Here is a 24,901-nt window from a genome sequence, read left to right as displayed (position 1 = left end):
AAGTGTATCTACGTATCTCGTAGTGTCATGCCGTCAGTCTGCTTCAGTGGCGTAGCTATGGTGGGGGGGATGGGGAGGAATAATATGAAAATCCCATAGGCCCCCAAACGAGTGTTCGAATTTTTGTTTTACATTTAATAGTAACTATTACGCCATTATCTCATGTCATGGGGTCGAATGACAAAATGCAGGGTCACTAAAGAGGTCAAGCTCCCCAGCCCCCAAATGATGCCAAATTCTTAGCTGCGCCACCGGTCTACCTAACAACACATGTGTGCATTACGTCTATTTTGTCTGTGGGGAGGTGTGATTGTCATTGTTGATAGTTTGTACTTCATTGCTTTGTAAATCATGCCGTCTATGAGCGTCCCAAACTAAATAACTTTAGACAGACCCCAGTACCACTGCATACAAACATAAGCAACACTTTGTATGGCAGTGTGGGCAAGTTACTTGCAAAAGAGTTTACAGGTCAGCAGCGAAAAGTTGACTAGAAGAAGAAGAAGAAGTAGAAGAAGAAAGAAAAGAAGGAAGTACTTCATGGCTTCTGATATTCATGCCGAAATTATTGAAACCTGCTTTTTTTTTTACCTACTTGGGTGGGCCTCTTTGATGGCCGCTTCTGAGTTTGTGATTCCACACAAACTCTCTTTATAATGTTTCTTTTTTTTTCAGTCTTAAGTTTCTTTTTTATTCTCAATTTCTTAGTACTCAATTCCTAACACTTCTGACATTAACTTCTTTATTAATTCTACAGGTTTAACGAATTTGTAATTTTACAGGCATCTTATTTGTCTTTGTTTTTTTTTCTCTTTCGACTTTAAAAAAAAAAAGTTCGTAAAAAGAAAAAAAAAACAACTGTAAAAAAACAAAGAGTACAGCGGAAAACGACAATGAAGTCTTTGTTTGCTACCAAATCTTTATTCAAATCAACATATTTCTAGACTTTCTGGTGTGTAAACTAAGAATGTACGTTGAATGGTGTAAAAACAAAGAAACTAATATGCATTGATCTGACTACCACGATGGAATTTATTTTTAAAGAATGAATGAATCACTAGTTTACATAGTTATGCAGTAATTTGAAGTAGCCAATGGAAATAAATCTCTAATTTACATATTTCTGCAGTAATTTCAAGAAGCCAATGGAAATAAATCTCTAATTTACATATTTCTGCAGTAATTTGAAGTAGCCAATGGAAATAAATCTCTAATTTACATATTTCTGCAGTAATTTCAAGAAGCCAATGGAAATAAATCTCTAATTTACATATTTCTGCAGTAATTTGAAGTAGCCAATGGAAATAAATCTCTAATTTACATATTTCTGCAGTAATTTCAAGAAGCCAATGGAAATAAATCTCTAATCTACATATTTCTGCAGTAATTTGAAGTAGCCAATGGAAATAAATCTCTAATTTACATACTTCTGCAGTAATTTGAAGTAGCCAATGGAAATAAATCTCTAATTTACATACTTCTGCAGTAATTTGAAGTAGCCAATGGAAATAAATCTCTAATTTACATACTTCTGCAGTAATTTGAAGTAGCCAATGGAAATAAATCTCTAATTTACATACTTCTGCAGTAATTTGAAGTAGCCAATGGAAATAAATCTCTAATTTACATACTTCTGCAGTAATTTGAAGTAGCCAATGGAAATAAATCTCTAATTTACATATTTCTGCAGTAATTTGAAGTAGCCAATGGAACAACAAACTTGAAGAAAAAAAAATGATGAAGTGAAATTAAAAAAAAAAAATGGGGATGAAAAAAAAAAGGGGGGGGGGGCTTAAGCAAAATGTGAACACTTAAATTAAACGATAAAGACCGGCATTTCTTTTAAGTAGATCAGACTTGAGATGGTCTAGTCTAAAGTAATAACAGCTCGTTTTCTTCCAATTCCATAACGTGTTAAAATTGACGACAAAAAAAAAGTGACAGGAAAGATGTCTCGAAACACCAAGTCCTCTTCTTTCCGCGGGAGACAAAAGAGTTCTTTGTAAAATCATTTTTTTAAAGAAAATTAAAAAAAAATGACCTAAACTTCAATATTTAAATAAATTTATAATATAATACAAACCTTGCTTTCGGAAAAAAAAACAACCCACAATTCTTTTCCTATTGGTACTGCTCATACATGAAGTCATATCTATAAATAGCAAGCATTTTTGGGTGTCTCCGGTGTACAGAATAAAGGAAGTGTTAATAATGATTATTTTGTGCACTTTTTTAGCAATGCAGAATCAATTTTTTTCTAAGCGTTTCTATTTGAAGTTATTTAGTTGGCAACATTTGAAGTTCCGTGACATTGTTTCGTTTTTTTCGAGAATCTCCGATAAGGAGCTCTTTCCCTATTTCTTTATTTCATGAGATACGATTAAATGCTCAATACAAAACGACACCAGCGCATCTCCGGCCTTCAGTGAGAGTTCTTATACCAACGTGTGTAATACTATAAGCATACATAAAATGAATTAACAAGAGCTGACACAAGGACGAGGTTCTCAAACGTAAGAGAAAGCACACAACAATTGGAGATGAAAACTTGGGGACTAAATTAAAAAACTGTGAAAGTGCAAGCTGTGTCTTGGGTTTCTGTTAGACATCTTGGACAGTGTCCCTGTAGGCTGGACATGGGTCGTTCATCGCATCTGGGATAAAGTATAAAGGAATGTTTAGAGAATTTTTAAGATAATAAAAGGGAGAAAGGCAACTCTAGAGAGAAACAGAATGAAAGGTAACTCTAGAGAGAAACAGAATGAAAGGTAACTCTAGAGAGAAACAGAATGAAAGGTAACTCTAGAGAGAAACAGAATGAAAGTTAACTCTAGAGAGAAACAGAATGAAAGTTAACTCTAGAGAGAAACAGAATGAAAGTTAACTCTAGAGAGAAACAGAATGAAAGGTAACTCTAGAGAGAAACAGAATGAAAGGTAACTCTAGAGAGAAACAGAATGAAAGGTAACTCTAGAGAGAAACAGAATGAAAGGTAACTCTAGAGAGAAACAGAATGAAAGTTAACTCTAGAGAGAAACAGAATGAAAGTTAACTCTAGAGAGAAACAGAATGAAAGGTAACTCTAGAGAGAAACAGAATGAAAGGTAACTCTAGAGAGAAACAGAATGAAAGTTAACTCTAGAGAGAAACAGAATGAAAGTTAACTCTAGAGAGAAACAGAATGAAAGGTATCTCTAGAGAGAAACGGAATGAAAGGTAACTGTAGAGAGAAACAGAATGAAAAGTAAAGCTAGAGAAAAACAGAATTAAATGTAAAGCTAGAGCGAAACAGAATGAAATGTAACTCTACAGAGAAACAGAATGAAAGGTAACTCTAGAGAGAAACAGAATGAAAGATAACTCTAGTGAGAAACAGAAAGAAAGTTAACTCTAGAGAGAAACAGAATGAAAGGTAACGCTAGAGAGAAACAGAATGAAAGGTAACTCTAGAGAGAAACAGAATGAAAAGTAAAGCTAGAGAAAAACAGAATTAAATGTAAAGCTAGAGCGAAACAGAATGAAATGTATTTCTACAGAGAAACATAATGAAAGGTAACTCTAGAGAGAAACAGAATGAAAGGTAACTCTAGTGAGAAACAGAAAGAAAGTTAACTCTAGAGAGAAACAGAATGAAAGGTAACGCTAGAGAGAAACAGAATGAAAAGTAAAGCTAGAGAGAAACAGAATGAAACGGTAACTCTAGAGAGAAACAGAATGAAAAGTAAAGCTAGAGAGAAACAGAATGAAAGGTAACTCTAGAGAGAAACAGAATGAAAAGTAAAGCTAGAGAAAAACAATGAAAAGTAAAGCTAGAGCAAAACAGAGTGAAAGGTAACTCTACAAAGAAACAGAATGAAAGGTAACTCTACAGAGAAACATAATGAAAGGTAACTCTAGAGAGAAAAAATTTAAGAAAAAGGAAAGAACAACACAATTTTTGTCTTATATCTTAGTGTTGCAAGATTTAGCTGCCTTTCTCTAGATAAAATTTTTAATTAGTTTATTCTTTTAACTTGATTATTGCAATGTCATCGAATGTAAATAATAGCATAACATTTCAACTTAATCCTAGAGTGGGAATTGGAAGAAATCTATACCACACAAACAGATTGAGTTGTTATAACTTTGCTAAATAAAATACAACGCAAGAGAGAACGAAAGACAACTCTGGAAAAATGAAAGACAACTAGGTGAAGAGAATGAAAGGCAGCTTTAAAGAGATAGAGAGAAAGAAATTGAAACGAGAAAATTCAATACAAAGATAAAAAAAATATTATCACCAACAAATGCTTACAAAATGTAATTGGTGTTAGATGGCTAAACTAATCGCAAACTACTGTCACTATCAAGCAAACAGCAAACATCGAACAGCAAACAGCAATTGATCAACAGTTCAAAAGAGGAAACTCTGAGAATATTAAAAGATAGCCTGGGGACTGCAACTCACAAAGGGAGATATAGAGCTGGAAGACCAAAACAAAGATGGAGGAGATCAGTGGAACAAGAAGCAAAGATGGAGGAGATCCGTGGAACAAGAAGCAAAGATGGAGGAGATCCGTGGAACAAGAAGCAAAAATGGAGGAGATCAGTGGAACAAGAAGCAAAGATGGAGGAGATCAGTGGAACAAGAAGCAAAGATGGAGGAGATCAGTGAAACAAGAAGCAAAGATGGAGGAGATCAGTGAAACAAGAAGCAAAGATGGAGGAGATCAGTGGAACAAGAAGCAAAGATGGAGGAGATCAGTGGAACAAGAAGCAAGGACGGCGGCATGAAGATGGACCCAACTAAGGGCAATTACCCAGAACACAGTCCGATAACTAAGTGCTGCTACGACCCTATGCTTCACTGAGAGTCAAAAGTCAAGTAAGTCAAGATTGTAGTCACACTACGTTTAAATGTAGACTTTAAAAAAATATCCTTAATCTATATTTTGAAAATAGCACTCTATCCGGAAGAAATGAAGAAACTAATAATGAATAGAATAAACGAGAAATGGACAAACTCTCCTTCGAATTACAACTCGATGCCTATTTATTAGCAATCTCGACACGACCAACGTCAAATCTTTTACCTCAGAACCGGAAACAACAGAATGAGGCAATATATGTTCCGGAAACTGAAACCTGAGACAAGTGAAATTTGACTAAGTCACCAGAGAAAGCAAGTAATGCCTACCAATTCCTTCAAAACTTCATTTTTTATCAAGTGGGCTGAACAAGACACCGGCCCCCAAAACACCCTTATAGAAAGATAAGTATTTGTAGAGATGCCTGATCTGGAAACCACTGCACAATTTATCTCAGATATTGGTTCTAGTCATCTGAACACTCCAGCATAACAAACAGAAGAAGAAACTATATTTAACTCTTTCTCTCCTAACTGACGATACCAGCGTTGATTCCACCAGAATGTGGTAAATAATTACGGAGAGAAAGAGTTAACTCTAAAATCTTTATATCCCTATGTTCTAATGTACAATAAGTACTCACTGTCAGCTATGGAGTTCCTACACACATGCTGTGTCTGATAATTCTGCTTGAGGGGGTTGTAAACATTTCCAGATGACTTAACAGCATGGTGCAAAATGCCGTTACCAATGCTTGGCCTGTGATGACGAGGGCAGCGGCAGTCCACCTGTGATGGGTATCAGAGAAAGCTCGTGTACAATGTGTAGAGGCATATACATTCATTTTTTAAATAATGATCACAACATTGTATTTTGATTCGTATAGTAACCCCTGGTTAACTTTTTGTTAATAGCAGATGAAGCTAAAGAAAAAAAATGCTTTAAAAGGAACACAACAAAGCTCATGTTTGTTTGTTTGTAAAATGTTTTACATGTTTCGGATGTTCCTTCAGAGTTGAAGATAGTTTACTTCCTAGTCCAAACCTCCCGCAGGACGACGGGGGATGGGAGCCGACAGGGTTTGAACCCTCGACCGTCGATAAATCCGAACGACAGTCCAGCGCGCAAACCGCACGACCAGGCAGCCATCCTGTTCATAATCATCTCAGAGAAAGAACCGATAATGGCTGTCATTTTTTCTCGAGATGGCAGAGTTTATTTCCATTTCTTGCTATATAAAACAAAATTAATTAAATGAGTTCTAAGTTTTAAATATTTTTATTGATTCCTGTGCTGTCATCGACTATCAATAATTATGTAAAATTTCCACTTGATCCAAGAATGGGAAATGGGAAAAAAAAACACCTTTTTACCAGACAGACAGAGAGTCAGACATACAGACCTACAGACATGATAGATTGAGTTAGTATAAGCATTGTAATAAAATATCAGTTGGTAAACAAGATAATATTATTTAGCGACGCACTTTAGGTGACTGACCGTGAACGCGACAAAAATGACGTCACAAATCGAATGCGGTTTTAAAATAGTTGGAAGACAGGCTTTCATAGCCTAAACATCTTTGATAAGTGACACACACTAGACTGTTTCTTATTAAACTATTTGAACTCTTCCCATGAAGCAGATACAGTCATTCTACGTTCCACTTGTGTTTATTTTGTCCTATCTTCCTCGAGCTCAACATAAATAATCATTCACCCGTACAAACTACAAGGGTACACTAAAAATGTTAGGCAAAAAAAAAAAAGACTTAAAATTTTCTGACCCATCAAAATTCAGATATATATCTTTATCACTTTTGTAGAGGCCTCTTTCTTGTGGATACCCCTGGGTTGTAGCTACGTCTGCCCTCTTTTAAATTCGTCCCTGATGTTCATATTTGATTTAACTTGCACCAGTTCATCGTCTGTACGTTGTTTTAAATTAACATTGTATTCAGCGCTAAAGAGTTTAGTTGTTATGTGTGGCACGCTTGAAAGTATGTCAGTAGTTCCGGTTACTTTAGTTCCTTCAGTAGGTAGGCTATGTTTTGGAAAATGTTTGACATGTTTCGGATGTTCCTTCAGAGTTGAAGATAGTTTACTTCTGTCACAGCTTTACTATTATATTTATAATAATAACTCGATAGAATCTACCTTAGGACTCGATACGTCTAGGTGTCCCTGGTTCAGTTCTAGTTAACGAAATAAAACAATGAAACCACTAGATCAAACACATAAACTTTAATCAGCTTTACTGCATATCACACACGCTGGTCTCTCTCTGATCAACCTCTGACAACAAAACACACTTTCGGTCATTCGCGCAGAGCGTAAAAATAGATTATACCTACATACACACATTCATCCGTGACAACTTCCTAGTCCAAGCCTCCCCCCAGGACGACGGGGGATGGGAGCGGGAAGGGTTTGAACCCGAGACCATCGATGAATCTGAACGACAGTCTACCGCGCAAACCTCACGACCAGGCAGTTATGTGGACAATACGCTACACATATGCAACAAGTACCTATTACTTCATCCTGTAATAAATCACATGTCAAGCCATCCATTGACACATACATTTATGTAAAATTAAATTTTTGCCCAATCAAGTCTTATTCTTATTATCTCATGTGTTTTAAATTCTGGAGAATCCCCTACTCTTCTCGGACCTGGCAACCAAATATTTCATTATTTCTCATAAATTAAGTAGCTAGAGTTAACATTCAAGATTTAATCTTACAAATGTGAGCACGTCTAAATTTAAATGTAAAGTTTAGGAGTGAGTTATTACCCTTTGATAGGTGTTTCGCGAAAACGTCGGTGAAGATTGCTCCGTTACCACTGCCACAGTTCTGTCACCAGTGGATCTAACATTGGCACACCACGGCAACCTACACACAGGTTCGCAAGTGTAAATTCTGAAAAAAAATTAAATAGAATGTTTAGTATATTTATAATATGAACAAATTTTTACTGATTAACATTTTAAAATTACACAATAAATAATGAATTAATAAAACCATATAAACATTATTTCAGAGCCTACCCTGATTGATACAAGATATGGCAAAAAACGACAAAACCGGAGTCTTTCCCTGGTTCAGATAATGCTCTACTTCAGTCCAAACCATTTTTCAAAGACTCGGTAGCCGAGGCGTCCCGGGTTCGAATCCTGGTGAAGACTGGGATTGGGATTTTTAATTTAATCTAATGGGTACACGACATTTGTTGGAGAAAATTAAAGTCAGTTGGTCCTTGTGCTGGCCACACGTCCGTGGGCCACATAAAAATCATTTGCCTCATAGAAATGTGAAACTATTATTCTTTTCTTTTTTTCCAAGGTTTAGACTGCATCAGAGGTCCTTTTCCTAAAATAGCATGTCTGGCGTCATCCCCGCAATCCTGCAGGCTAGGCCGTTAATAATTTTAATTTTTTGAATGGTCAGGGGCATAAGTTCTCCTTGTCCAGATTTACACTCTAGAGACTTTTTTCAGATCACACTACTTATACCTTCCCTTAGATGAGATCACAAACTTCACTAGCCTAGATGCACTAGTGCCCAAACTACGGCCCTCTGGTCATTTCCGGACCATGCTCTCTGTCTCCTTGAAACCCCTACCTCACGATGCATAAAGAACCCTCCCCACCCCTCCTCAGAGTCTGGTGTTCTGTGTAGAGTGTTGCCTAAGACAACGCTGAGATAGCTGCCAACTTTAATAAATTAACCCAGATAAGTGGAGCACAAAGCGGGAGCCAACAAGAATGAGTTGATCAACACTGTTAAATACATTTAATGCATCAACAAAAGAGAATACGCCCACTGTCGTTGCTGTCATATAAAAAAACAATAACACTGCATAATCAAGTTCTTCCGTTTTGTTGCCCAAAAATAATGTTTCATCATGTTGGAAGCATTAGACTTTCACTCTAAGACTTATTTAAATACAAAAGACAATGAACTAGTGGAAATAAAAGAGTTTTGATATGAAGATCTATTGCCACGCATTGAGCTGTCGAAAATTTTAACTCAATTCTTTTTTAAAAATTGGCAACACTTATGTTAAAATTTAGCGACATTGGCTTTCTTAACCCTTAAAACGCGTGTGGTAGTTTAGCCTCTAAACATCAGAATTGTGTATGCACTCATTGTAAAACCGTTCAGCACTTTAAGGGTTAAATATATATCGAATAAAAACGAAAAAGGAAGTAGCTAGAACAATTTGACATTTCATTGCTCTCTATCTTATCTTCTTATCTTATATAATACAAACGTTACTTCAAAAAAGAAGATGATTAAGTCTTACGCGTCATGCATTTAGTCATGCATATTAACCAATGACCTAAACTCTGCCAAGTCACTGGTTTTCCTGGCTAGCTCAGGCAACCCATTCCATGCTCTAATAGCACTAGGGAAGAAGAAGCATTTGTACAAATTTGTCCTAGCATATGGAGTGAAGAACGTGCCTTTATCTTTGTGTCTTTCAGAGTATTTTATTAAATTTTGTATTTGAAGATTATGGTTCAGTGTTTTATGTATAATTGCTACTTTACTTTTGAGTCTTCTATCCTGAAGGGTTTCTAAATTTAGTGATTTTACTAAAGGTGTTACTCTAGTCAAATGTGAATATTCGTTTGTTATGAATCTCACTACTCTATTTTGTGTCTGTTCCAGTTTGTGTTTTCTTGAGTTGAGGGGTCCCAAACGGAGGATGCATATTCTATTATTGGCCTAACTAAGGTTAAACAACATTTTAGTTTTATGTTCTTATTTGATTTATAGAAATTTCTTTTACTAAACCCTATACTCTATACTCTAGTCTAGTCTACGTGGGATGGTCACCAATAAAACGTTTAATGTGTTACTTTTTACCTGTGAAACTGTGAAGCATACATCTGGTGACTCTCGTCATTCACTGGACACATGCCTGACCCGCAGAAGCAGTTGTGCAGGGTTCGCTTCTCCGGACAGGTCGTTCCGTTGTACCAGTCCCTGATGGTATTAAAAACGTCTGCGCAGATGGCTCTCGGAGGACAGGTCTGATTATTGTTCCTCTAAAACAAAAAGTACACAACAGAGGTCAATCACATGGAAGTTAACTTTAATCTTTTCATAAGTTTAAATAGTGATGCCCAGACTACGTTCCGCGGGTCATTTCCGGCCCGTAAGACGGTGCAATCAGGTCCAAGGAAACTCCTTCTCACAGAATTTAATGACAATCTAAATAATGTAGGCTTACAAAGTAGGTATACGCGTAAGTATAAGCCCGTAGGCTGTAAAGGGTTAAACACCAGAGATTACAAATAATTCACTTAGGTATTCTATATAAACCTTTAAACAATAAAAATTGATAAATACAGAAAAAAAAATAAACGTTACTGTATTGTTATAAACCTGGTGTTGGCACAGATGGGGGTTGTAGGAGTGTGTAGTCAGCCGACGCAAATCGCCCCAGGCCAGCGCTGGACGAGCGGTCAACCGTGACGAGTTACGACGGTCAGCCGAGACGAGCGGTCAACCGTGACGAGTTACGACGGTCAGCCGAGAAGACGGGAAGGATCGGCGTCGTGCACAGAGCTCAGGAGTGTTACGAGGGCTGCAGTCATGTGATAACTAGAATGGTCAAGTGATCTTCCGTTCGGTTCTAGAAGGCCAGCAGGGACCCTACATAAAGAGCAAAGGAATCAGAGACGGGGAGACAACTTCCCGATCTACGGTTCGTTACGACGGCTCAGTACAAGTCCGAGACGAGACAGAGAGACCAGTGCAAGAGTCGACACGGCGGTACGGCTATTAACGGAGAGATATTTGTACAGTCTTGTGTTACGTGCTGCCAATTGTACAATATTGGCTGTTATTTATTGACATTAAACTATTACTTTTTTTGGAGCCCGGAGTTGTCAAGTTCTTTCAGTTGGTGGTGTCGTGTGGTGCAGTTTACAGAGTGTCCGGTTAGGGAGATTCGTAACAGTATGATAAAATTTTTAAATCAACATTTAAACAATGGAACATATCTACATCACTACATTACTCCCGTCCCCGAGAAAAAAATCCTAATTAAACGAATGTATAAATCTACTAAAATGTATATTCTATAATAATAGTTATTCAGATCTAGACCTAGATTCAGATGTCCTTAAGGTCCGAGAACGTCCCGTTCCCTATTATGGACCTCTTGACCAAGGAAAGGCTTTTATCCATGGCCAGGATGAGTCATCGGCTCTTCCCCAATCCCTCTGTCCGAAGTCCCGCCTTAGCCGAAGTGATCATGTATTCACACCCGGTTTGTCGCTAGTCACGACCCCCTTGAGCCACGCACGAGTTCCCTCCCTCGTGCGAGGCCGGAGGCCGAGCCGCGTGGGGGCCCTTCTTATGTCTATAATGTCCCATCGAACCCGTGCGAGGGTCCATCACAGCGCGTATGGCCCCCGTTAGGGAACGAATCGATGGGGGGGGGGGGGGTTGGACGGGTTAGCGAGCCTTTGTTACATCCCTACCACGTGCAGTGTACAGTCTCTCGACCGTTCGTGTGGTAGCCCACTGAGAGCTATGTGCGCTACCATTCTTAGCCTATCCGACTCCCTTGGCGGACGTATCCACGGAGGCGCCACGCTGAGGCGACGGTAGCTGGAATATCCTCCATCTAGACCTAGATGACTGTGCGCAAAATATTCCTGAACATTGATTTATTAAACTCTCGAATGAATAATACACATATGTGGAAATACAATGAAACGTAGAATGTGTTCTGGATAAATATTTTCCAGTGCTCTGGCAAAATTTAAATTATTTTATTTTTAAATTTTGAAAAATTATAACGGTCAAACTAGAGTTTTCCCGATTTGGCCAAAGAGCTAGTTGTTCTTTTCCCAACGATATACATCAACTGTCAAATTTCTAGAAAAAATTGTTTGAGCCGTTTTCGAGAATCGCGTGCACACACCCTTTGCATAGGTTTCAAAAAGGATTGACTTGAATAGAGGTATTGTAAAAAGCCTACAGCTCAGCACCAAAATGGTTGCTGAAGATAAGAAAAAAGATAAGAGAAGATAATACAAAGATAAGATATCGTACAAACACTCTGTGAATGGTACAAACCCAGACTATAGGGACGTCTCCACAAACTTGAGCATGTGTCAAATGTGTTGTCAGTGATGTCAGTACTACGCACAAAGCTGTGGTCCACATAGCGCGTGTAGAACTTTAGCTCTGGAACTCTTCAACAGTCAAGTTTCGTTTCTCTCGTAGCTCCTACTACCAAGTGAATGTCTCTCTGCGGGATTAAGTAAAAAGATTATGTTGTGATTATAAAGATTATCAAATAGTGATTAATAATAATTTGTAAAGCAACTATGGGTAAAAAAAACAAATCAAATAAAAGCTGCCATACCAAACATGTCAAGTTTGAATATTAGGCTAGTGGTGGCAAGGATTTTTTATAAAGCTTATATCAACTCGTACTGTCTGTCTGGTAAAGCATGTTATTTCTCCCACACCCATTCTCGGATCGAATTGAAACTTTGCCCAATTATTCATTGACATAGACAAGATATGAATCAATAAAAAATATATGAAAAAATAAACTAATTAGTTAATTACTGCAAATTAATTATTTTGTTTGATATCAACGATGGAAATTAATCCTTTGGTATTCATATATGAGGCTAAATATGTAGGGTTTCGTCCTTTTAGGTAATTAAACATTTTATTTTGGATCAAGTTGAAACTTTAACCCATTATTTATTGTACCTAATGACACATGAATCGATTAATAAATTAACCAATTAGTCAATTAATTATTGGTAAATAATTATTTTGATATCGATTAAAGGAAACAACTTTTAAGGTATTAAGATATATAGTTGTAATAGCGGAGTTTTTTCCTTTTTTTAAAAAAAGGATTTTTATATTTGCTTTTCTTTAAATTTGGGATTGAATTTAAGCTGTTTCTAGAGCCACCTATGAGGCTTCAGGGAATTCTCCATCCGCTGAGACGCTGAGTTTTGCTAAACAAAAATCTGTAATTACAATTTATGAGACAGGACTTAATTATTAAGAATCAACTCAACAACTGACTCACTTTTCTTAAAAATAAGATAACGACAAACATTCCGCCCCTTCCCCTAACGCGCACCATTGGAGATTATTTCCTTTCGATAGCCAACTACATCGGACAGATAAGGTCACTTAAAAGCCTATTTTGAGTTAATTGTTTGTCCTTATTTTTTTTTTTTTTTGGTTTGTGTGTAGCTGATGAAGGCCTCGTGGCCCAAACGTCCTTATTTTTTACTTAGGTCCAGCAAGGTTTCCTAAATGTATTAATATATATATTATATTATTACATTTTTTTATATTGAACTAAAATTAGCTTAATTTGAATACAGTTCATAGTGATAAACAATAATTGTTTCTTAATTGTTTGTTTTTAATATAAGTGCAGTTATTATTTTCAGCCTAACGATTTGGTCCAATCCAAATCTCCTAAATGACAGGAAGTGTGATGCAGACGACAACTTTCGCTATGAAAGAATTTTTTTTTGATCTACGACAGTGCGCGACTAATAACATTTAAAAACGTAGGCTACAGGGAACTTAACAAGCTGTGATGCTGCAGCTGTGTTGATAGGCAGATCAACTACTTGGCTCTCTTGAGATAATTAGTTGGGAGCAGTGTTCAGACCTGTGATGTGGCAAAGAGCTATCTGTCTAAACTGCCCACATGTTGTGACGTTGCAGATCAGCTTTCAGGCCTTCTGTAATGATTGGTCTCGATTTAGTACCCATCACATTGCTTAGTGTATCTATTTATTTGAATTCTCAACCTTATTTTCTCAATATTGCTTTTTGTTCTATTACTGTATTTTATTGCTTGAAGAATGTAGAACAGATTAATTTTTATATCGTTAAAATCTCCAATATTTTGTTACGATATGCCAGTTAGGTTTTTTAAGAAATATTCTTAGAAATAAATCTCCAAAACGGCATTCTTTACACATGTACGAGGAATTTAGATCAAGATAGATCTTACACCTCTAGCTTCGACATGATCAATAATATTCGTTTCATGCAAAAGACTCTCGCGGTCTTAAACATTCATGGCCCTCTTCCGTGCACCAAATCGTTTAGCTTGTCAGAAGGAAGCGAGAAAATAGCAACACGATTCGTGGCTTGAATGACGGGAATGGGCTGAAAATTGGGCATTCCCGCTGATATAATTGGCATGTGTCGGATATCCCCGGTGATGTATCTGTTTCACAATTGGCATATTTCTGTGTTCTTGGCAACCGTTGGACTGGGTATGACGTCGTGGGTTATTTAAATGAAGCAGTGCGTGCGTTGTCAACATATGGGACGCTTGCCAGAGGTGGCTCGCACATCCATTTTCAACGGCACGCAAAGTAACAGATAGGAAGAAAGACAGACATGCTGCTTATCTTTATGAAAATGAGAGGATGAAATAAGCCCTTATAATATTCTACATCATTAAGTTAGTAAAACGCAATATAAAAGAGCATATTAATAAAACATCTATATTGATTACCAGTTTGTCAATATTCCTCTTGTGATATGTTTATATAGTAAAATGAACGTGGTGGTTGAGTACTAAAGCGCTTGGCTTCTCAAATGAGAAGTCTCGAGTTCAAACCATTTTTAAGACCAGGATTTTGGTCAGGATTTGTTGAGATGTCCCTGAGATTGGGTAAAGTTACTTACAACTCTTAACTCTAACCTGACATACTTTGGGTAAGTAAAGACGCGGTTTGTCGTTGTGCTGGTCACGTGGTATCCTCGTTAACCCTCGGACATAGGGATTAAGCAGGTGAAAGTTATGATTCGGTTGTTTTTTTTATTTCGAGTTAGCGACAATAACGCCAGGACCAAAACGAAGACTAGGGTTAGTTCTGGAATAAAGAAAACAGTTCAAAGGTTAGCGTCTTTAGAGACAGGCAAGATCTGCTCAATGAGAAGGTTGTGGACTTCAGTATGTAGTTTAGCGTCTTTAGAGACAGGCAAGATCTCCTCAGTGGAGAAGGTTGTGAACTTCAGTAGTTGAGATGAATTCCAATCATTATCTATTCTATGCAGGGCCGGTCTTAGGCCACTGCAACCAAAGTTAATTTGACACTGATTTTGTACTTAGTAAAGTATAAATAAAATGCAAAGACGGATTTATTTTCTAATACAAAATCCTAATTTTCCCTTATTATCCTTAACACAACCCAAATTAGGCCCCGCGCAATCCGTTTCGCATAGGGCCCCGCAACCTGTAGGACCGGCCCTGATTCTATGTTTGTGGACTAACATCCCACTTGCACTCTCATTACAATGTCGGCCTTCGCCTTTGTTCCAATGTGAGTTGGAAGTTTAATTATTATCACCGTTTTCAAAGTAGCCTATTCAAGACGCAGCGAAGAGGTTACCAACATAAGTCGATATAATTTAACCACAATAATCGCAAAAGGAATAATAACGGCGACATCTTTCATTGTACAAACCGTTCTTGTTCCCATACACTCAAAAAAACACAAAGATTTACTGCTGCAGAGGTAAACGACTGTATAGAAAATACGAAACACGCATATATGTAACCCTGCCGGACCAAGTAAAACAAAGGACGTTTGGGCCACGAGGCCTTCATCAGCTACAAAATTAACAGGGTTACATATGTTCCCATACAGTAAATAAAACTTAAGTTGATCTATTCTAAAGGTTAACACACAGAGATTTGCAAGATGGTCGGTCTGAAGAGAACATGCTGAGGCCCCTGATATCGGATGCTAAAATTCTAGTTGTGGACTAAGATAATTAAACTTGATGTTGACAAATAATAGCAGCACTATGGTACCAAGGTTATTAAGAGAAGAGGAAGAAAATATGTTGAAACGTAGATAAACCCGCAGGAGGACTCGAACAAAGGACCCATCGCCTAACAGCCATCATGTACCAGTGCATTATGGGGTGTGTGTGTATGTATGTATGTGTGTGTTTATAAGGTGACGGTGTGAAGAGTTTAGAGAATGGTTGCGAATGATGTAACATAGGCGGCATTGTCGTCACTTGGTCTTAGGAAGACTCCAGAACGTGAGACTGAAAGGTTGTGTTATTAAAATGAGTTAGATTTTATTACTAAAGTCTACTACATTTATTTCATTTGATCACAAGTTGATTTTGTCCGTATTATAAATAAAGTCTTATTTGGATTGTTCATTAAAGAAAGTTATTCAAGTTATTTGAAGTTTTAGTAGCTAAGATACATTACGCCAACAACGGTTTAGTTGTCTACCTGCAGTTTGGTGCTACAAGTCAACGACCGGTAACAGAACAATGTAACATCTACTTACTCCCACTTCTGAAGCTACGATAAACATACTTCACTTCTGAAACTTATCTATATGTAATGCGTTAATGTCGTCTTGTTGTATTGTTAGAGAGAGAGAGAGAGAGAGAAAGAAAGAGAGAGAGAGAGAGGCAATTTAAATTAGAACCTTTGTTTGTCTTTGGAAGTAGCCTCGGGGCTCCTATATTTATTGACTCTTAATACAGAATTGCTTGTGAGGACAATCATGGCAAAAGATGTGGTAGTGGTCTGGGAGAAACACGTCATCACGATGCTGACGTCACATTTTTGGAAGATCCGGATGGCTTAAGTAGATGTTAGACTGTTATCTGTCGCTGCTAGGCGATGGCGCCGGATCGGGGTTCGAGTCCTCCTCGAGGCTTATCTATGTTTCACCATGTTCTGTTCACCTTCTCTCAATAACCTTTGTACCCTAGTGCTGGTCTATGTCACGTTTCATGTTTATTCATACTTTTTTTTTCAGAACTAAATGCTTCGACCTCCATTTTAAGTGCAATAAGATATGGCATGTGGCATCACTGCACCTCTTAGTATACGTTCAATAATTTATAGTTGAAGTTTGGGACGTTGTAACGGGAGGTAGCCCAAGTGGCCATCTATGTGAATCGTGCCCAAGTGGCCATCTATGTGAATCGTGCCCAAGTGGCCATCTATGTGAATCGTGCCCAAGTGGCCATCTATGTGAATCGTGCCCAAGTGGCCATCTATGTGAGTCGTGATTTATTTAAGCGAAGCTTATGTTTAAGGTGATATAGTGAGATATCTAGAGGCGAGAGAGGGGCTGAAGACGATACTAAGGAACATTTACCTGAATGAGCTTAAAGAGCATCTATCTTCAAGTCGTTATGAGGTCACAGCATTCAGGGCCGGATATATGTAGAGGCCTCGGGGCAGGATTTTTGTGGAGGCACCCACTATTTTTCGAAGGCTTTAATAAAGATCCATTTTATTTTTGAATGAAAATACTTATATCTAAAAGCGTGTTATGTTTTAGAAGAAAGAAATAGAATTCTTATAAATTTAATATCCATTTCCTTTAATGGAGGGTAAGGCCTTTGGAACTGTATTTACTTATTCCGAGCATACAAAAAGCGGACACTTCTTAATCACGACATTGTCGTAAGCGGTAAAAATGAAAAAAACAAAACAAAAAAAAAAAAAAAAAACTTAACTTTCTAACCCGTCAAAATTCGGATATATTTTTATCTCTTTTGTGGAGACACCTTTCTTGTGGAAGTCCCGAGGCCTCTCCCTTTAATCTGGCCCTTACTGCAGTAGTGTTATGAGGTCACAGTAGTGGTGTTTTGATGTCAATGCAGTGGTATTATGAGGCCATTGCAGTTGTGTTATAAGTTGACTGCAGTGGTGTTGTGTGGTCGCTGCAGTGGTGTCGTGTGGTCACTGCAGTGGTGTCGTGTGGTCGCTGCAGTGGCGTCGTGTGGTCGCTGCAGTGGTGTCGTGTGGTCGCTGTAGTGGTGTTGTGTGGTCGCTGTAGTGGTGTCGTGTGGTCACTGCAGTGGTGTCATGTGGTCGCTGTAGTGGTGTCATGTGGTCACTGCAGTGGTGTCGTGTGGTCGCTGCAGTGGTGTTGTGTGGTCGCTACAGTGGTGTCGTGTTGTCGCTGCAGTGGTGTCGTGTGGTTGCTGCAGTGGTGTCGTAAGTTTGCTGCAGTGGTGTTGTGTGGTCGCTGCAGTGGTGTCGTTTGGTCGCTGCAGTGGTGTTGTTTGGTCACTACAGTGGTGTCGTGTGGTCGCTGCAGTGGTGTTGTGTGGTCGCTGCAGTGGCACCGTGTGGTCGCTGCAGTGGTGTCGTGTGGTCACTGCAGTGGTGTTGTGTGGTCGCTGCAGTGGTGTCGTGTGGTCGCTGCAGTGGTGTTGTGTGGTCGCTGCAGTGGTGTCGTGAGGCCATTGCAGTTGTGTTATAAGTTGACTGCAGTGGTTTTGTGTGGTCGCTGTAGTGGTGTCGTGTGGTTGCTGCAGTGGTGTCGTGTGGTTGCTGCAGTGGTGTTGTGTGGTCGCTGCAGTGGTGTCGTGTGGTCGCTGCAGTGGTGTTGTGTGGTCGCTACAGTGGTGTCGTGTTGTCGCTGCAGTGGTGTCGTGTGGTTGCTGCAGTGGTGTCGTAAGTTTGCTGCAGTGGTGTTGTGTGGTCGCTGCAGTGGTGTCGTTTGGTCGCTGCAGTGGTGTTGTTTGGTCGCTACAGTGGTGTCGTGTGGTCGCTGCAGTGGTGTTGTGTGGTCGCTGCAGTGGCACCGTGTGGTCGCTGCAGTGGTGTCGTGTGGTCACTGCAGTGGTGTTGTGTGGTCGCTGCAGTGGTGTCGTGTGGTCGCTGCAGTGGTGTTGTGTGGTCGCTGCAGTGGTGTCGTGTGGTCACTGCAGTGGTGTCGTGTGGTCGCTGTAGTGGCGTCGTGTTGTCGCTGCAGTGGTGTCGTGTGGTCGCTGCAGTGGTGTTGTGTGGTCGCTGTAGTGGTGTCGTGTGGTCACTTCAGTGGTGTCATGTGGTCGCTGTAGTGGTGTTGTGTGGTCGCTGTAGTGGTGTCGTGTGGCCATTGCAGTTGTGTTATAAGTTGACTGCAGTGGTGTTGTGTGGTCGCTGCAGTGGTGTCGTGTGGTCACTGCAGTGGTGTCGTGTGGTCGCTGCAGTGGCGTCGTGTGGTCGCTGCAGTGGTGTCGTGTGGTCGCTGTAGTGGTGTTGTGTGGTCACTGTAGTGGTGTCGTGTGGTCACTGCAGTGGTGTCATGTGGCCGCTGTAGTGGTGTCATGTGGTCACTGCAGTGGTACACAACATAAATCCTCCACACTTACACCATGCTTTGTAGCTGTACATGTTTCTGACTGTTTTTTTCAGAGTAGAAGGCGGCAATGGTTTGAACCCATGATCTTGGAGACGAAAGTTCAGAACGCATATCACACGACCAGGCAGACATTCACACAAATCTTATTCTTTTTATGTTTTGTTTTATTACTTTTTTTTTGTTTTGCCGTTCCTTAATGCTTAATAATAATAATAATAAGGATAAAAGTAATATATTAATGGAGGCCGCGGATTGCAGAACATCTTCAAATAGTGTAAGACGAAAGTTTAAAAAAAATACGATCAAAACTGCTCGCCTCCAGTAATGAACTAGTTTCCTTCCTACGGAAATACGACTTCGATTCGACCCCTCTGAACCTAAACAATGTTGATGTTAATGTCGGTTTGGACGACGTAGGGCATGAGATTCGCCTATGGGAAGGAAAAAACACACCACGGAAAATTCCCGGCTTTATTAGATAGGGACAACATTGACAAGGCTGCTTCCTTAGCATGGCTCAAAGCATGTCATCTCTACCCTGAAACAGAAGGCTTTGGAAAAAAAAAAGCCTTTGTTACAGCAATACAGGACAGAGTAATTAGGACAAAATTTACGAGAAAACATATCCTAAAACTCAATATTGTTGACAAATGCTGAAAATGTGGAAATGTGGGCGAGTCGATTGAACACATAATGGCAGGATGTTCAGCCCTATCGGAATCTGCCTACCTAGGTCGCCATAACCAAGTTGCAAAGCTAATACACCAGCACTTGGCTTTGACACACAATTTGATCGGTAAGGATACTCCTCCATATTACAAATACTCACCATAAGAGGTTCTCGAGCCTACTGATCATCTACTGTTCTGGGATAGGCTTATTCTGACCGACAAAACGGTAGATTTCAATCGCCCGGATCTGCTGCTCATCGATAAAAAAAAAAAAAGAAAAAAACGCTACCATTATTGACATCGCCGTACCACTAACTCATAATTTAAGAAAAACTGAGCTGGAAAAAAAAACAACAACAACATGGAAACCTAGGCCTGGAGATTAAGCGTTTATGGAAGTTATCTAAAACAACAATAAACTCCATTGTTATATCAACCGAGGGAATAATAACAACTGACCTCACAGATACATTCAAGGCCCTTGGCAATCCTAGGAACATTCTCGTTGCCTTTTAGAGGGCGGTATTACTGCAGACCTGCCACATCACCAGAAAATTCTTCGGTGGAAACTGATAAAGGGACTACAATGACTTTGTTTCTCTCTAACGAAACTCGACCCTGGCTGCGCCAGAGAATGAATATTCGTTTTTTTCTAACATAATAATAATAATAATAATAATGTAAAAACGTGTATAAATCTTACATCTGACTACACACCCATGGGAAATAATCCAAACAATAACATTTCGAACATGTGAAAGTTGTATATTGGCTAGCATTTGTGTCTTTCTCATGACGGATGTGTTTTTCTCAATGTGTCTCTCTTGGCTCAATCGTTTTTTTTTCCTAGTTCTAAGAATTATCCTAAGAAGAATGAAGTTCATTCCGATCCTATAGATTTTTCTGGAAGGATTCAACAAATTCTGTATGACAATGGACAGACAAAAGGATGGGAAGTACGAAGGTTGTCAACTGAAATGAACTATGAATGTCCTCGGTTGAATGAACCTACAGACAGTGTTACCCCATGTAGCACTACTTCGCTAGCTTATTGCTGTAAAACAAAATAAGTAATGATGATCGCCCGTGTTGAAGTTTCATGATGAACATATCTACATCTCTTCTGTCAACGTATAAGTTTGAAAGCTAAATGATCGAACAATTTGAGAACCTTATCTTAGAAAATAGAGAAATTCCTTCAACAATGAGAAGGTACATCTAACGTGCTCATCTTGTAAAACATTTTAATCAGAGACCCAAACCCTGATCGCTCATTAGTTTCCCTTCACCTCTGACGGCACATAATACAGATCTAGTTAAAAGATAGAAGAAGTGGTTACATTTGCTTTTAAGTTGAATTATAACGCTTTGTTTGGTGTAATGCACAAATTGTAAGACAAATTTTCCTAATGGATAATACGAGTTATTACCGCCATATCTTTTTCTACTGCAAGATTTATCTCCCCTTTTCTATACAAAAAAAAACAAAGTTAATTAATTACTACTTATTATTTAATTAATCGGATAATTTTTTTGATTAAATCGTGTATTGTGGTCAACAATGAAAAATTGTGCCAAGTGTGAACCTGATCCTAGTGAGGAGAGTGGGAGAAATAACATGTACCAGACAGACGGAATGAGTTAATAAAATCTCGTTAATAAAAACGGTTCGCTATCAGAAGATTAAAAGTTGTCGTACCACCTAAACTATGCAGGCTGTAAAATATGACATCAGATTTTCAATACCTTTTCAAGTATTTTCCAACATCTAGATGTGACAGACCGACGGACGGACAGACAAATATAATGACGTCTTTTTCCCCCTGGAGTAGGGAGGAGGAACACTACAAAGTCATTCAACTTTTTGGTGTTGTATTTTTTCGGTCACAGCCTTTTCCTTAATGCGTGGGAACTAGGTGACATTTTGGCTGTGGCTACCGTGAAGCACTTCATACATACATTGAGAGAGGTCGATGTTATAATATTTGTATTCAACTTTATGAGAAACTTTTTTTTTTCTGATCAGAACATGTAAAAATAGTTAGGAGAGGTACAAACATCCCGACGACTGAAATGAGACATGTACGGATGAAAAGTTATAGCAAATTATAATACAGCTAAAAGTGGTGAACGTTTCTTTTAATATTTAAAATGTAATGAAATTTATTTATTCGAATTTTTATGTAAAATCTTTGCTGTGATATTCCAATTAACTCTATTTCTTCATGGATGGTAATGGTAACAAAAAGAAAGAAGGTGGAAGTTAGTGGAAGTAAGAAACTTAAGTAAAAAAAAAAAATTCATTACTAGCTAAAATTTCGCACATAATAGTGTGGTTGAAAAGCCAAGTTGATGGAGCTCGCATTTATAACGCGAACGTCGTGGGTTTAATCCACATACAAAGTAGGCCTGCATAAAATGCCAGGTGGAGCTATTAAAAATGCCGTCAAATAAAATTGTAATGTGAAATTTTCTAACTATTGAAACATAAAGTATGAATAGAGTTTTCTTCCATTACTGGTTTATTGTTTTAGGAAGAAGATTGGTTTGCTATCGTTCTATAACTGTCTGATTTTTAGTAGGCCGGGCTGTTTTCCTAACTGGTAAGACCATGAAGATATTTAGAGAAGAAATATTTATTGTTAGTCTATGTTGTGACAGAATAGCGACACTAGGGGGTGTACTAGGCTTGTTAGTGCACTGCTCACTTTTTCCCGCTAATAAAAGCTTCTATTCTTTTTAAATTTTTACATTTAGTACATGTCTTATCTTATATAATACAGACGTTACTTCAAAAAAGAAGATGATTACGTCTTACGCGTCATGCATTCAGTCATGCATATTAACCAATGTCTTAAATTCTGCCAAGTCATTGGTTTTCCTGGCTAGTCCAGGCAACCCATTCCATGCACTAGGGAAGAAGGAGTATTTGTACAAATTTGTCCTATCATATGGAACGAGGAATGTGCCTTTATCTTTGTGTGTTTCCAAGTATTTTTTTTTTATTAAATTTCGTTTTTGTATTTGAAGATTATGGTTCAGTGTTTTATGTATAATTGCTACTTTACTTTTGAGACAGCCGCCCTCCCCTCGCCCTCTGATTTGATCGAACCAACCCAGCATAGATTGGTAAACCCATCATTCACAGATTTCATTTAATGTTTAATTCAGCCATAATAAAAATCGTTAATTTTTTTTTTCTTTTTATTCCCTTATAGTCTTCCTACAATAGTTTAAATCAAAACTTTATTACAATAAGGCGAATGTTTTAGAACGATCTAACACCTACCTCAGCAACAGCACAGCCGTAGGATTATGTTCACAAAATTTGGGGGAAATATTTCTTCTACAAGTTTCCCAAACGAAATTATCCCGTCTCTTTTCTGTTCCACGTTTTTAATAATGTTTTCACTTCGCGTCTGCTTCCCAAAGATAACCGAAATTCATATGCACTTCTTGAAACATCTGTGTGTATTCTATTATTAGTTCGGTCACTAGAAAAGAAAAATAATGGCTAAAAAAATACGAAACAAAAAATAGAAATGCTGGGGGGGGGGGGGGTTTAGAAATTACCCAAATGGTGTGGAAAGCGAGAGCTCAGCGCGCGATTACCTTCGAGTTATCCCTCCACCCCTGCCCTACAGCCTCGCTTTAGCATCGAGTGAAAGACTTTGGTTTCTGATGAACTAAGCCAGGAGGGGAGTTGGCATTTAATTCAGATGCTGAAAATGAGCAAACGTGATATATTAGAGAATATTCTCCTATCTGGCGTTGAACCAAACTAGTTTCTTTACTCATCTAATAATTTCATTTTTTATTATTTTTTTTTACTGCATTGTATTTATATATATATATATATATATATATATATATAAAGATTTTTAAAAAACCAACTTATCTATGCGCATCCGTATAGGGCAGTGATGCCCAAACTACGGCCCGCTGGCCATATTCGGCCCGCGACGTGGTTCCATCCGGCCCGCCGCAACATCGGCACTAAGTGTAGAAATCTACCTTCCAAACAAAAAAAAAGAAAAGTTGAAAAAATGTATCTTTACATACGTTTGGGCCCTTACTTTTTCTTTGATGGATTGGTATCATGATCTTTAACATTTGTGTGTTTATGAAATTGTGATATTGGAGGATCCATGGAAATATTTATCAAAAAGAGACCACAACATGAGCCGGTGTTGCTCACATTTAGGTAGAGAAATGAATGTATAGTCTTACGCGTAAAAAATATATAATTGTCAAATAACCTATTAATTAAGTATCAAATCCATAGGTTTCTACCAAAATAGTTTCAGGACAATTTCATTTCATTTTATAACTTTTCGTACACGTGGCCCGCGAGATGAGTGTTGGAACTTATAATGGCCCGCGGGTCGAATTAGGTTGGGCATCACTGGTATAGGGCATAGGCCTATAGTAATTAAATTAATTGAACTTTTTTCCCAGTGTAGTCATACGCAAACAATATCTAGGCTAGGCCTACAGTATAAGCTTTCAGAGCGTTGTCCTTTTGTGACGTCCCTTAGAGTGCCATCTTTATCATCCATAGCTAAGCTCTAGAGGCGGGGTGGCTACTAAATCGGATTTGGCATTATCATACAATCCGTCTCACAAATTGCGTGACATAGCGGGATCCATTAGTGCCTGTCACCATATGTAAAATTTGATTTAAGTATCAACAGTTGAATGCATGCATGTATCTGTGAGCTTATGTAGCGTATTTAATTATGCAAGCATTAGGCGAAAATTGAAGTTCTCAGAACTTAAGTAGGAAGTCCAGTATAAACTGATACCAGCGGCGGCCCTAGGCGGTGGCAAGTGGGGCAATCGACCCAGGCCCCGCGTGTAATGGGGGGGGGGGGGGCGGGGGCAGCGATCGTAGATTTCCTAGTCACATTTAGCTTCTAGAATAGGAGAAGGAAAACCCTGAATCCATACCTCCGCTGCCTTGCGGCTATACCCGAATGCGGGAAAGGCTTCGGGAGACAACCCTGAGGAAAAATCAGGAGCTGGTGACCCTTAGGCAGATTGCGGCACACCGTGCTACAGCCTGGCAGAGCATGCGGCGCTACTGATCCCAAACTGTATCGGATATTCCGTTCCTTTGGTCACATCAGTTGCGCGGAGAAGGAGGAACTGCTGTGTGGGCGGCAACGTTCCGACCATAAACAATGCCCAGGCTTTCATCTCACTAGTGCGAGATGAACCATAGTCGT

General features: G+C 38.7%; 1 protein-coding gene across 2 annotated transcripts; it reads right to left on the bottom strand.

Annotated features, from left to right (window-relative positions):
• Window positions 1-898: 898 nt before the first annotated feature.
• On the bottom strand, window positions 899-23,196 carry LOC106066694 (uncharacterized). Of its 2 annotated transcripts, XM_056012828.1 has the most exons (7): window positions 22,963-23,196; window positions 19,832-19,923; window positions 11,951-12,125; window positions 9,725-9,906; window positions 7,645-7,771; window positions 5,491-5,635; window positions 899-2,654 (listed from the first exon to the last, which is right to left on the bottom strand). In XM_056012828.1, the coding sequence occupies exons 3-7, from the start codon at window positions 12,038-12,040 to the stop codon at window positions 2,602-2,604; spliced, it is 597 nt and encodes a 198-aa protein (XP_055868803.1). In that variant the 5' UTR covers window positions 12,041-12,125; window positions 19,832-19,923; window positions 22,963-23,196; the 3' UTR covers window positions 899-2,601. The 2 variants fall into 2 exon arrangements, with proteins under 2 accessions (XP_055868803.1, XP_055868802.1); XM_056012827.1 differs by lacking the exon at window positions 19,832-19,923 and having other exon boundaries at window positions 22,963-23,194.
• Window positions 23,197-24,901: the final 1,705 nt, after the last annotated feature.

This window comes from Biomphalaria glabrata, chromosome 15 (genome assembly GCF_947242115.1).
Source record: "Biomphalaria glabrata chromosome 15, xgBioGlab47.1, whole genome shotgun sequence".
Lineage (NCBI taxonomy): Eukaryota > Metazoa > Mollusca > Gastropoda > Planorbidae > Biomphalaria > Biomphalaria glabrata.
Note: the sequence above shows the minus strand (reverse complement) of the source record. Positions and strands in the feature narration are given on the sequence as shown.

Bases quoted from the DNA above. Each gene is read 5' to 3' on its own strand.
- LOC106066694 (XM_056012828.1), bottom strand. From the start codon at position 12,040: ATGTGGACCACAGCTTTGTGCGTAGTACTGACATCACTGACAACACAT. The intron at 7,772-9,724 runs GTAAAAAGTAAC...ATTTTTTTTCAG, and splicing joins TATGCTTCACAGTTTCACAG to AATTTACACTTGCGAACCTG. The intron at 5,636-7,644 runs GTAATAACTCAC...TACCCATCACAG, and splicing joins CGCGAAACACCTATCAAAGG to GTGGACTGCCGCTGCCCTCG.